Consider the following 14,721-nt stretch of genomic DNA (forward strand, 5'->3'; position numbering starts at 1 on the left):
ATGAGTCCTTAATTCATTTTAAGGGGCGGCTCGGATTCCGTCAATACCTGCCCAGCAAGAGGGCCAGGTACGGAATCAAACTCTACAAGCTGTGTGAGAGTACCTCAGGGTACACCCACAGCTTTAGAGTCTACGAAGGGAAGGACAGCAGGATTGAACCGCCTGAGTGTCCTTCTATCCTGGGAGTGAGTGGGAAAATTGTGTGGGATTTGGTGCACCCACTGCTGGATAAAGGTTATCACCTCTATACCGATAACTTTTATTCCAGCATCCCACTCTACAAATCTCTCTTTGCGCGAGGTACCGCAGCCTGCGGTACTGTCCGCAAAAATCAGAGAGGCCTCCCAAAGACGCTACTTGGGCAGATTCTCAGAAAAGGTGAGAGCAAAGCCCAATGTAGCGACCACCTGCTGGTTGTCAAGTGCAAGGACAAAAGGGATGTCCTTCTGTTGACCACCATACACGGTGATGGCAGCGCCCTCAGCACTGTTCGGGGTACCTCTGCACAGGTCTTCAAACCGGACTGTGTACTTGGGTACAACAAAAACATGGGGGGCGTTGATCTCTCCGATCAACTCCTCCAACCGTACAGTGCTTTGAGAAAGGCCGGGTGTGGTACAAAAAGCTGTCCGTGCACATCGTACAAATGGCAATGCTCAACACTTTCCTGCTGTCACGATGTGCACGCAACACCGATACGTCGTACCTTCATTTCCAGGAGGTAGTGGTTAAGGCCCTGATGTTTGGCACGAGGGAAGGAGCGGGCCCCAGTACTTCTGGAACTGAAGGTGCACGTATCGTACCAGGCCAGCATTTTCCTGGGGTGGTCCCGCCAACTGAAAAAAAAGGTAAGCCGCAAAAAAGGTGCCGAGTGTGCTACAAAAGAGGAATTCAAAGGGACACCATCTATCAATGCGACACCTGCCCCGACAAACCTGGCCTGTGTATGAAGGATTGCTTTAAATTGTACCACACCTCCATGCACTACTAATTTACTTTCCAGGAAATAGAATAATTCCAAAGTTGGCACATCTACGTAAGTTCTCTGGGGGTCTACTTTCCAAAATGTTGTCACTTGTGTTTTTTTTTTCCTGTTTAGGCACATCAGGGGCTCTGCAAACGGAACATGACGCCCGCAGACGATTCCATCAAAGTCTGCATTCAAAAATGTCAGTACTTCCCTTTCGAGCCCCAACGTGTGCCCAAACAGTTTTTTCCCACATGTGGGGTACCAGCGTACTCAGGGCAAATTGGACAACAACTTTTGTGGTCCAATTTCTCCTGTTACCCTTGGGAAATTAAAAAATTGGGGACTAAAAGATCATTTTTGTGGGCAAAAAATAGGAATTTTTATTTTCACGCCCGGGCGTTATAAACTTTAGTGAAACACTTGGGGGTTCAAAGTTGTCACCACACATCTAGACAAGTTCCTTAGGGGGTCTAGTTTCCAAATTGGGGTCACTTGTGGGGGGTTTCCACTGTTTAGGCACATCAGGGGCTCCTCAAACGGAACATGACGGCCGCAGACGATTCCATCAAAGCCTGCATTCCAAAACGTCACTACGTCCCTTCCGAGCCCTGACGTGTGCCCAAACAGTAGTTTTCTCCCACATATGGGGTACCAGCCTACTCAGGATAAATTGGACAACAACTTTTGTGGTCCAATTTCTCCTGTTACCCTTGGGAAATTAAAAAATTGGGGACTAAAAGATCATTTTTGTGGGCAAAAAATAGGATTTTTTATTTTCACGCCCGGGCGGTATAAACTTCTGTGAAGCACTTGGGGGATAAAAGTGCTCACCACACATCTAGATAAGTTCCTTAGGGGGTCTAGTTTCCAAAATGGTGTCACTTGTGGGGGGTTTCCACTGTTTAGGCACATCAGGGGCTCACCAAACAGAACATGGCGTCCGATCTCAATTCCAGCTAATTTTAGCTTGAAAAAGTCTTATGGCGCTCCTTCCCTTCTGAGCCCTGCCATGCGCCCAAACAGTGGTTCCCCCCACATATGGGGTATTGTCTTACTCAGGACAAATTGGACTACAACTTTTATGGTCCAACTTCTCCAGTTACCCTTGTGAAAATAAAAAATTGGGGACTAAACGATCATGTTTGTGGAAAAAATACGTTTTTTTATTTTTACGCACGGGCGGTATAAACTTCTGTGAAGTACTTGGGGGATAAAAGTGCTCACCACACATCTAGATAAGTTCCTTAGGGGGTCTAGTTTCCAAAATGGGGTCACTTGTGGGGGGTTTCCACTGTTTAGGCACATCAGGGGCTCACCAAACACGACGTGGCGTCCGATCTCAATTCCAGCTAATTTTAGCTTGAAAAAGTCTTATGGCGCTCCTTCCCTTCTGAGCCCTGCCATGCGCCCAAACAGTGGTTCCCCCCCACATATGGGGTATTGTCTTACTCAGGACAAATTGGACTACAACTTTTATGGTCCAATTTCTTCAGTTACCCTTGTGAAAATAAAAAATTGGGGACTAAACGATCATGTTTGTGGAAAAAATACGTTTTTTTATTTTTACGCACGGGCGGTATAAACTTCTGTGAAGCACTTGGGGGATAAAAGTGCTCACCACACATCTAGATAAGTTCCTTAGGGGGTCTAGTTTCCAAAATGGGGTCACTTGTGGGAGGTTTCCACTGTTTAGGCACATCAGGGGCTCACCAAACACGACGTGGCGTCCGATCTCAATTCCAGCTAATTTTAGCTTGAAAAAGTCTTATGGCGCTCCTTCCCTTCTGAGCCCTGCCATGCGCCCAAACAGTGGTTCCCCCCCACATATGGGGTATTGTCTTACTCAGGACAAATTGGACTACAACTTTTATGGTCCAATTTCTTCAGTTACCCTTGTGAAAATAAAAAATTGGGGACTAAACGATCATGTTTGTGGAAAAAATACGTTTTTTTATTTTTACGCACGGGCGGTATAAACTTCTGTGAAGCACTTGGGGGATAAAAGTGCTCACCACACATCTAGATAAGTTCCTTAGGGGGTCTAGTTTCCAAAATGGGGTCACTTGTGGGGGGTTTCCACTGTTTAGGCACATCAGGGGCTCACCAAACACGACGTGGCGTCCGATCTCAATTCCAGCTAATTTTAGCTTGAAAAAGTCTTATGGCGCTCCTTCCCTTCTGAGCCCTGCCATGCGCCCAAACAGTGGTTCACCCCCACATATGGGGTATTGTCTTACTCAGGACAAATTGGACTACAACTTTTATGGTCCAATTTCTCCAGTTACCCTTGTGAAAATAAAAAATTGGGGACTAAACGATCATGTTTGTGGAAAAAATACGTTTTTTTATTTTTACGCACGGGCGGTATAAACTTCTGTGAAGCACTTGGGGGATAAAAGTGCTCACCACACATCTAGATAAGTTCCTTAGGGGGTCTAGTTTCCAAAATGGGGTCACTTGTGGGGGGTTTCCACTGTTTAGGCACATCAGGGGCTCACCAAACACGACGTGGCGTCCGATCTCAATTCCAGCTAATTTTAGCTTGAAAAAGTCTTATGGCGCTCCTTCCCTTCTGAGCCCTGCCATGCGCCCAAACAGTGGTTCCCCCCCACATATGGGGTATTGTCTTACTCAGGACAAATTGGACTACAACTTTTATGGTCCAATTTCTTCAGTTACCCTTGTGAAAATAAAAAATTGGGGACTAAACGATCATGTTTGTGGAAAAAATACGTTTTTTTATTTTTACGCACGGGCGGTATAAACTTCTGTGAAGCACTTGGGGGATAAAAGTGCTCACCACACATCTAGATAAGTTCCTTAGGGGGTCTAGTTTCCAAAATGGGGTCACTTGTGGGAGGTTTCCACTGTTTAGGCACATCAGGGGCTCACCAAACACGACGTGGCGTCCGATCTCAATTCCAGCTAATTTTAGCTTGAAAAAGTCTTATGGCGCTCCTTCCCTTCTGAGCCCTGCCATGCGCCCAAACAGTGGTTCCCCCCCACATATGGGGTATTGTCTTACTCAGGACAAATTGGACTACAACTTTTATGGTCCAATTTCTTCTGTTACCCTTGTGAAAATAAAAAATTGGGGACTAAACGATCATGTTTGTGGAAAAAATACGTTTTTTTATTTTTACGCACGGGCGGTATAAACTTCTGTGAAGCACTTGGGGGATAAAAGTGCTCACCACACATCTAGATAAGTTCCTTAGGGGGTCTAGTTTCCAAAATGGGGTCACTTGTGGGGGGTTTCCACTGTTTAGGCACATCAGGGGCTCACCAAACGCGACGTGGCGTCCGATCTCAATTCCAGCTAATTTTAGCTTGAAAAAGTCTTATGGCGCTCCTTCCCTTCTGAGCCCTGCCATGCGCCCAAACAGTGGTTCCCCCCCACATATGGGGTATTGTCTTACTCAGGACAAATTGGACTACAACTTTTATGGTCTAATTTCTTCAGTTACCCTTGTGAAAATAAAAAATTGGGGACTAAACGATCATGTTTGTGGAAAAAATACATTTTTTTATTTTTACGCACGGGCGGTATAAACTTCTGTGAAGCACTTGGGGGATAAAAGTGCTCACCACACATCTAGATAAGTTCCTTAGGGGGTCTAGTTTCCAAAATGGGGTCACTTGTGGGGGGTTTCCACTGTTTAGGCACATCAGGGGCTCACCAAACGCGACATGGAGTCCGATCTCAATTCCAGCTAATTTTAGCTTGAAAAAGTCTTATGGCGCTCCTTCCCTTCTGAGCCCTGCCATGCGCCCAAACAGTGGTTCCCCCCACATATGGGGTATCAGCGTACTCAGGACAAATTGGACAACAACGTTTGCAGTCCAATTTCTCCTGTTACCTTTGGGAAAATAAAAAAATTGTTGCTAAAAGATCGTTTTCATGACTAAAAAGTTAAATTTTCATTTATTCTTTCAACATTGCTTTAGCTCTCATGAAGCACCAGAAGGGTTAATAAACTTCTTGAATGTGGTTTTGATCAGCTTGAGGGGTGCAGTTTTTAGAATGGTGTCACTTTTGGGTATTTTTTGCTATATAGGCCCCTAAATGTGACTTCAAATGTGAGGTGGTCCCTAAAAAAAATGGTTTTGTAAATTTTGTTGTAAAAATGAGAAATTGCTGGTCAACTTTTAACCCTTATAACTCCCTAAAAAAAAAAAAATTTGTTTCCAAAATTGTGCTGATGTAAAGTAGACATGTGGGAAATGTTAATTATTAAGTTTTTTGCGTGACATATCTCTGTGATTTAAGGGCATAAAAATTCAAAGTTGGAAAATTGCGAAATTTTCTAAATTTTCGCCAAATTTCCATTTTTTTCACAAATAAACGCAGGTAACATCAAAGAAATTTTAGCACTATCATGAAGTACAATATGTCACGAGAAAACAATGTCAGAATCGCCAAGATCCGTTGAAGCGTTCCAGAGTTATAACCTCATAAAGGGACAGTGGTCAGAATTGTAAAAATTGGCCCGGTCATTAACGTGCAAACCACCCCCGGGGCTTCAGGGGTTAAAGTGGACATAGGGGTCCAGGATGGGGGCAACATAAAGGAGCCCAGAATGCGGACATTAAAGGGGCCCAGGATCTGATACCTTATTAAATAAAGGGGTGACATAATTACTCTATGACGGTTAGGATGAAGAACATACATTATTGGTTTATGGTGGCAAATGGGGATATAATTACTGCAGGGGCAATCAGGGGACAATATTTTGCTATAATTTAATTTAATTTTGAGGATACTATCTTCCATGGGGGGAACAAAAAGGAGGTCCTGTTACTGTGCAGGGCGGCACTATGTCACTTTTTTTCTTCATCTGACGTAGTGTTGAAGTTGGGGGAAAAAAATTGGGATTGTGCTCTGGAAGCAATCAGCTATTGATGACTGTGTGTTATTTTCTGCACAGACAACTCCTGACTAAAAGAAGTGATGGCAGTCATCGCTGGATGAAGAAGAAAAGCAAAGTTTAATTACTTCAACTACAGATGTCACTGGTGAGTCAGTGTGCTACGTGTGCACTGACACTATACACTGTATACTATATAAAGAGCTCCTGTGTACAGTGTCACCGGTTGTCATTGCCTTACCTGTAATCTATATACATAGCTCCTGTGTATAATCTCACTGGTGATCACTGTATTACCTGTATATCATATAGATAGGAGCTCTGTATATACTGTAATGTCACTTGGGATCACTATATTACCTGTGCACTGACACAATATACAGAGCTCCTGTGTATAATGTCACTGGTGGTCACTGTATTACCTGTACACTGACACCATATACAGATCTCCTGTGTATAATGTCATTGGTGATCAGTGCATTACCTGTACACTGACACTACACACTGTATACTATATACAGAGAACCTGTGTATAATGTCAGTGGTGAGTCACTGTATTACCTGTACACTGACACTGCATACTGTATACTATGTTCAGAATTCCTGTGTATAATGTCACTAGACACCACTGCATTACTTGTACACTGAAACTATATACAATATACCAATGTCACCAATGGTAATATTAGTGTTATTAATATTGTGTGTGTGTTTTTAATTAATTAATTTAATTATTATTATTTTTAAATTAATTAATGATCAGTATTGTATTATTCAGTCACTATGTGGTGGTAATACGTGGTCTGTCATAATTTGGCTGTATTTGTTCCTTGTATGTGGTATTATTCGGTCACCATGTGGCGGTGATATGTGGTCTTGTCACGGTGTGGCGGTATTTGTTCTTCGTATGTGGAATTACTTGGTCACTATGTGATGGTAATATGTGTCTGGTCATGGTGTGGCGGTATTTGTACCATGTATGTGGTATTCGGTCACTATGTGGTGGTAAAATGTGGTTTGGTCATGGTATGTTTGTCCCTTGTATGTGGTACTATTGGTATTGGTATAGCAGATTGTGTTGTGTATGGAGGTCACTTGTTCTCTCTGATATCAATAAGGGGAAGATTCCTGATTTCCAATAGAGATTAAATACTTGGATGTTTAACTTTTTTACACAGTAGCAAATATGCACTTAACGGGGTTCTACAGTGAAAACAAGTAATCATCTATCCTGAGTCCAAGTTCACACATTCAGTATTTGGTCAGTATTTTGTCTCTGTATTTGTAAGCCAAAACCAGGAATGGGTGATAAATGCAGAAGTGGTGCAGGTGTTGCTATTATACTTTTCCTCTGATTGTTCCACTCCTGGTTTTGGCTTACAAATGATATAAAATACTGACCAAATACTGAAAGGATAGACTGCTGGGACCTGCACCGATCTGCAGAATGTGCAACTTTTATCCCCATTAGAATGGAGTGGCATGTACGACTCAATCACTGATCCATTCATTCCCTAAGGGGCTGCACTTGGCTTTTTCTGGAAGCCCCCAAAGAGGATGAATCGAGCTGTGGTCAGGCATCCCACCTGCCGCTCCATTTTAAAATGGGGATAGAAGTGTACTATCATTGATAAAAGTTCCCAAATCTTCTGATTGATTCCAACAGTTGGATTCCACCTATCAATAAGTTATCACTAACCTAATCTGTGGATCGGTGATAACTTGTTTTCATCAAAGAACACCTATAATGCAAACTATCGTAATTGTACATCCCAGTTATGGGGGCGCACAGTAGATGTGCAGGAGCCTCCAGTGTTTTACAGTTGATGCTCCACTATTTACGGGACAATAGGTAACTGGTATTTGCATACACCTGTAGGGTGGACTCCTAGGGTCAATTGCCCCTGTGGGCCCCAGACAACCCAGTCCGACCCTGAGTACACCTGTAACCGTGGTGGATAAGAAACGTGAAGGACAGAGCAGGAAAGTTTCTCCTACACATACAAAATCAAATTTTATCAGACAAATGTCTAGGCTGGTATGCATAAGAAGAAGGCCTCTGTATGATACAGAAGAATTGTATCAAAAGTGAATTGCCTACTATCAATTGTTATGGTTTTATTGAAGGAATTCCAGTAAAGATGTTTTTATGTTTTTACATCGGACTCTGGTCTTCCTTTTTCATCGTCTTCTGATAAAGTCCCTCTATCATTTAATAACTTGTGGCCTGAATAGGGGCTAACACCAAACCCCCATATCATCTAAACACACTCAAAGGTACCATAACTGTTATAAATTCCGCTATTGGGCTCCCTCCGGTGGTTTTAAGTGGTATGGCTGCTCCTTGGATTTAGCAGTCTGCAGCTGCTTCCACTGATTGTCTTTCTGCTCGGCTATTTATGCCTGGCTCTTCCCTTCAGCCAGTGCCACTTGTCAATGGTTCCTGGTTGGATTCACATCTCTCTTGGATTTCCCTGATATCCTGACCAATTCAGCAAAGTTAAGTCCTTGCTTTGCGCTTTTCTGTCCACATGTTGTGGACTTATTCGTTCTGTGCATTCTATGTTTTGTCCAGCTTGTCAGTATGGATTAATTCAGTTAAGCTGGAAGCTCTGGGAAGCAGATTTACCCTCCACACCTTTAGTCAGGTGTGGAGATTTTTGTAAACTCTGTGTGGATTTTTGTAGTTTTTAATACTGACCGCACAGTATTCTATCCTGTCCTATCTATCTATCTATCTATCTAGCTAGACTGGCCTTCTATGCTACATCCTGGTTTCATTCTGTGTATGTCTTTTCCCTCTCCACTCACAGTCATTACTTGTGGGGGGCTATCTATCCTTTGGGGATTTTCTCTGAGGCAAAATAGTTTTCCTGTTTATATCTTTAGGGGTAGTGTTGTGAATTCTGTGGCAGAGCTCCCTCCTGTGGTCACAAGTGGTACTTCGGCTGATTCTCTCTGTAAGCTTCCGTTGGTGGAGGGAAGTGGTACTGCGGCTTCTGAGTTTCCTCCCTCAGGTGATGTGGTGAGGTCGTTAGGTGCTGCTCTACTTAACTCCACCTAGTGCTTTGATCCTGGCTTCCTGTCAATGTTCCAGTATTGGACTTGTTTTCCTCCTGGATCGTTCCTGTGGCCTGCTGCTCTGCATAGCTAAGTTTTCCTTTGCTATTTTGTTTGCTTTTCTTCTGTCCAGCTTATCTATTTGTTTGCTGGAAGCTCTGGGACGCAGAGGGTGTACCTCCGTGCCGTTAGTTCGGTACGGAGGGTCTTTTTGCCCCCTTTGCGTGGTTTTTAGGGTTTTGTGTTGACCGCAAAGTTACCTTTCCTATCCTCGCTCTGTTCAGAAAGTCGGGCCTCACTTTGCTAAATCTATTTCATCTCTACGTTTGTCTTTTCATCTTACTCACAGTCATTATATGTGGGGGGCTGCCTTTTCCTTTGGGGTATTTCTCTGAGGCAAGGTAGGCTTATTTTCTATCTTCAGGCTAGCTAGTTTCTCAGGCTGTGCCAAGTTGCATAGGTAGCGTTAGGCGCAATCCACGGCTGCCTCTAGTGTTGTTGGATAGGATTAGGGATTGCGGTCAACAGAGTTCCCACGTCTCAGAGCTCGTTCTATGTTTTTGGATTATTGTCAGATCACTGTATGTGATCTGACCTCTATGTTCACTGTGGTACTGAGTTGCCTAATCATAACAGGGTAGTTAGTTCTCAGGCTGTGGCGAGGTGCCTAGGGAGTGACAGGAGCATCCCACGGCTACTTCTAGTGTTGTGTTGAGCTTAGGGACTGCGGTCAGTACAGGTACCACCTCCTTCAGAGCTCGTCCCATGTTGCTCCTAAACCACCAGTTCATAACACATAACCAGGTGCCTTGGGTCCGCGAAGCAAACCTCGCCATGAATGGTCCCTTACATAAGCATAACTTTACAGTAATGAAAATCAATTGCCAGGTTTTTGCCATCTAATCTGAGAGCAGCATAATGTACAGACAGACTAATTAAATCAATGTGTCAAGTACTGGGTTGCTTGCTGTAGTTTTTACAAAATCACTGTTTTATTAGCAGGAGATTATCACTAGAGGACTAGTAAACCTGCTATCAAATAGTCCTTCATATTCATGAACTCTGAGTAACCCCACTCCTACAACTGATTGGCTGCATTCTGCCTATGCACAGTGTACACAGAAAGCAGCCAATCAGTCGTTAGTGCTGGGTTATATAGAGCTCAGCATTCAGAAAATTAATATGTAATATTATTACAGCGTCATTTATTCCATGGCGCTTTACATGTGAGGAGGGGTATACATAATAAAAACAAGTACAATAATCTTAAACAATACAAGTAACGACTGGTACAGGAGGAGAGAGGACCCTGCCTGCGAAGGCTCACAATCTATGTATACCTTATGCCCCTTTTATCCCCCTCTGCACAGATGCCTTTATCTTTTATGGTTCAGTGTGTTTTAACCATTTTTATCAATGTTTAATCTAATGTGTATTTATTACATTTGTTCTTATGTTGTGTGGGCGACCATTTTCTCAGGTGCCACCATATAAACAATTGTTTGACAAATAAAGGCTTTTTATTGTTTCTGACCTCTTTCATAACCATACATTTGGTGTTTTTGATTTTGGGTTTTTCATCTCAGGGTAGGTTTTATCATCCCCACTTCCTCAAGGCCATTCATTTTAGTTGAAATCGCCTTAATAGGGCTTGCTGATGGCTATATGGGGACTTTGCAGTACAAAGTAATGACACCATTTAATTTTCCTATACAATGTATTGGGAAAAAAACAACAAAGAAACAAAAAGATGAATTACAACATATCTTCACCTCAAAATCTTCTTGACAATTGCATCAATGGTGTTAAGCTGCCAGGACTTTTGAACAAAGGAATATACGGTATGTGCAGACACATAGGCAACATGAGAAGGTTCCCTAAGAAATTTAGAAAAGGTTTTGGAATCCAGTTTACAAAACTTTAACCAACTCTTGGAAATGAAGACCGGTTTTAGGTGGTCGTATGATGGGAGATTCTTAGGGTATGTGCACACATAGGTTGGATTTCTGCGGATTTTGCCGCACCTGTTTTTGTAAATCCGCAGGTAAACCGCCCTGCGGATTACCTGTGGATTTACTGCTGAATTACCGCGGTTTTTGTGTGGATTCCACCTGCGGTTTTACACCTGCGGACTCCTATCATGAAGCAGGTGTAAACCGCAGCAGAATCCGCACAAAGAATTGACATGCTGCAGAATAAGCAACGCAGCGTTTCTGCGCGTTTTTTTTCCGCAGCATGTGCACTGCGGATTTTGCTTTCCATAGGTTTACATGGTACTGTAAACGCATGGAAAACCGCTGCGGATCCGCAGCAAAATCCGCAGCATGTGCATATACCCTTAGGGCCCTGAGGACCAGAATCCCAAGACTATACGAAAGCTGCACAGTAGTTGTGCATTGTGGAAAAATGTAAGAACTGCAGCATTATATTGTAACTATATGATAGTATTATGTGAGATTTGCATGGGAGAACTGCATTGTATTTGGCTACTGTATATTATTTGGGCTGGGCACCATATGACTTTATTATATGGGCTGTATATGGTAGTTTTACCTTGGTCTGGTTTGATTATTTGGATTGAATATGTGAAAACTGACTAATGTTGTCATGCCTTGATTTTTTTTTTTATATCAAATTAACCATTATGGGAATGTACTAAATTTGATGGAAGAAATTTTGAAGGATTATACTATATACTTCCTAGTTGAGATTATGGCGCTAAATGTATAGCCTGAGCATCTCCTCTTCATTATTATTATTAGTCATCATGGAGACTATAACCCACAACCAGTAGATACAGAGCCTAATTTTTCCGGGTTGTCCACCTGTTTTTTTCTCACCTTATTTCTGGCCTCAGGATTCCATTGCCAACAATAAAATGTGCTTTTTCTAACATTGACATGGGTTTATCAATGAGCGAGCTTTCCATCTCTGGGATATCCGCTTCATTGTTCAACTGACTTGAAACCTGAAATGATGAAATAACATGTACTACTATATACATTTAGCTTAACATATATTTTTCTGTTGTAAATATATTTCTAGAGCGAAAATAGAAATGGAGTGGAAGAAGCAAGAACGCGAAATGTGCGTTAGGGGGTTCCTACACGTGGTCCTTCAAGTCTGACTCAGTGGTATATGTCACCATAAGGGTTATATCCATCTTTTTGCTATGGGGATTGCCTTGCACCAATATACTACTACTATATTGCACTTTGCACCTTAAAAAACTTTCCTCTCTGTTTATGCACTTTTGCAGTGATTATGATATAAATTTAAGGGAGATATATATGGACAGTGGATGGTGCTTGGCTTAATCTGCAAAAAGGCATATAAGGAACTATAGAAATGATTGCAGCAGGGTATATGGTATAAATCACCAATAGGATGTAATTCTTTCCATCCCACTAGAGGGCAGTGTAATAAAGGAAGATGGAAAATCACTACATATATATATATATATTGTGTATATATATATATATATATATATATATATATATATATAACATTTCTGTATTGATTTTGTATGAATAAATTGTGGAGATTTGTGACTGCAATTCTTGGGAACGTTATGGTGAATATAGTTCCATAGTCCAATATAATGAGGACGGTGTTTTTGTTAGAATAATCATGTATTTTTAAGGAACTGAACTATCTAATATTTGTACCACTTCTTACTTGAAGGTATCATGTATTGTCTAATCATGTACTACTTACAATCTATGTGTTTTATTAATTATTATGTTTAATAAAAAATTGTTGATTATATTAAGAAATTCTCCAAGCTTTTTTTGATAGGATGATTTAATTGTTGATTTAGGAGAATTAGTATTTTGTGCCCAAAACTATCGGATATATACACTTATAAATAGTGTAGAGGGTGAAATCTGCTGACAGATTCCCCTTAAGTAATCTAAAAAATATAGAAACATGACATTTTTGGGTTCATTAAACTGCTCATTGACATAGGTTATTGATAGTGGATCCAAAACTGAGTAGAACTGGTTTAATAAGCACACCATAGATTATAGTATCACAAGGGCCACCTAGCACATATTTATCTTGCAGAAATCATATGCTGTTATGACTGACCTGAACAGGAATATTTATGATGTTGTATGGGTAGATAAGTGCCACTTGGGCATTTGATTGGCCAACAGTTCTCTCATATCCATGGCTAACTTACCGGTAATTCTATCTTGCATATTAACATTACATGGATCCTTTCTAGAATGGATAACGGAGCTGACAATAGACTGCTACCTAGACGCTACTTTATACATTATTTTAAAAAGTAAAATTCACAGGAAATCTACAGTAAAACCTTTCCTACTGTAAATATATTTAGAAAATAATACTGTAATGTATCCATAAGTTTCTTTTGTGCAAATTTATATAAGGCCTCTTTCAGACGTCCAGATAATTCCGGTACCGGAGAAATCGGTACCGGAATTATCTGTGTCCGTGTGTCCGTGTGCTCACGTAGCACATCAGTGTGGCACACGTGCGGCATCCGTGTGCCGCCCGTGTGCCGCCTGAGGACCACACGGACCGTGCAGGAGAGACAGCGCTACACTAAGCGCTGTCCCCCCTGCGTGGTGCTGAAGCCGCATTCATCTCTTCTGCCCCGCAGGAGAGAAGATATGAAAGATCATTTTTTCTTTTTTTTTTGTTAAAAATAAAGTTTTCTTGTGACTCCCCCCTCCCATCCCCCGTGCACCGCCCGGCCCCTTGCATAGAAATACTCACCTAGCTCCCGCGATGTCTCCTTTCTCCTCTCAGCGCTGGCAGCTTCTCCTGTGTGAGCAGTCACGTGGGACCGCTAATTACAGTGAGGAATATGCGCATATTCCCCCACTGTAATGAGCGGGACCACGTGACCGCTCACACAGCACAGGCTGCAGCCGCTGAGGAGACATCGCTGGAGCTTGGAGCTGGGTGAGTATTTCCTGGCCAGCCGGGGGGGGGCGCACAAGGGATGGGAGGCGGGAGGGGGCGCATAAACTTTATTTTTAAGGTGAAAGAAAAAAAAAAGATGATTCATCCCTTCTTTCCAGCGAACGCTGCTGGGAAGAAGGGATGAATTCTGGATTCAGCACCGCAGGCGGGGGGGACAGCGCTTAACTGTAGCGCTGTCTCTCCTGCAGGCGGAACGTGCACACGGAGGAGAGTGCACACTGTTCTTCGTGTGCACGTGTGCGGCACGTATTGCGGTACGTGCTGCCGGCGAAAAACGGACATGTCTCCGTGTTTTCAACACGGACACACGGTCCGTGAAAACACGGAGACATGTGCATAGACCCATTCATTTGAATGGGTCTACGTGTGTCAGTGTCTGCGGTACGTGAGAAAACTGTCACTACACGTACCGGAGACACTGACGTCTGAAAGAGGCCTAAAACACATTTTTAATTTAAAGGGTTATCCCATATATTCAAATAAATAAAAATCTTTGGAGAAATGCATTGCCTCTATTTTAACCATATAAGAGCAATAAAGCCAGTCTCCAGGGTCACTTCCACCGCTATTACCCTGTTTATTCACTCCTTTCTGTTCTGGTCTCTTCGCTTTCTGTAGGCCGAGTCCAGATTATTTCATGTGAGAAGAAAGCAGCAGAATCTTGTGGGATGACACTGAAATCTGCTTCCGTTAACACCTACAGAGGGTGAAATAAGTTTTGAACAAGTCACCAATTTTCTAAGTAAATACAGTATATCTCTAAAGGTGTTACTGACATAAAATTCTCACCAGGTGGCGGTAACAACTTTTCAAAACCACACAGGCAAAGAAATGAAACCATAGATATCCATAAATTAAGTTAGG

At 42.3% G+C, this 14,721-nt stretch overlaps 1 protein-coding gene across 2 annotated transcripts in view; it reads right to left on the reverse strand.

Moving 5' to 3' along the window:
- The window catches only part of MYO7B (myosin VIIB), a 258,153-nt gene that overhangs the window by 96,866 nt on the left and 146,566 nt on the right, over positions 1 to 14,721 (reverse strand). For both annotated transcript variants that reach the window (XM_069727694.1, XM_069727693.1), the window contains exon 26: positions 11,739 to 11,866. In XM_069727694.1, the coding sequence (XP_069583795.1) occupies positions 11,739 to 11,866 (128 nt within the window). The remainder of the gene's footprint in view (positions 1 to 11,738; positions 11,867 to 14,721) is intronic.

Source organism: Ranitomeya imitator, chromosome 5 (genome assembly GCF_032444005.1).
Source record: "Ranitomeya imitator isolate aRanImi1 chromosome 5, aRanImi1.pri, whole genome shotgun sequence".
NCBI lineage: Eukaryota > Metazoa > Chordata > Amphibia > Anura > Dendrobatidae > Ranitomeya > Ranitomeya imitator.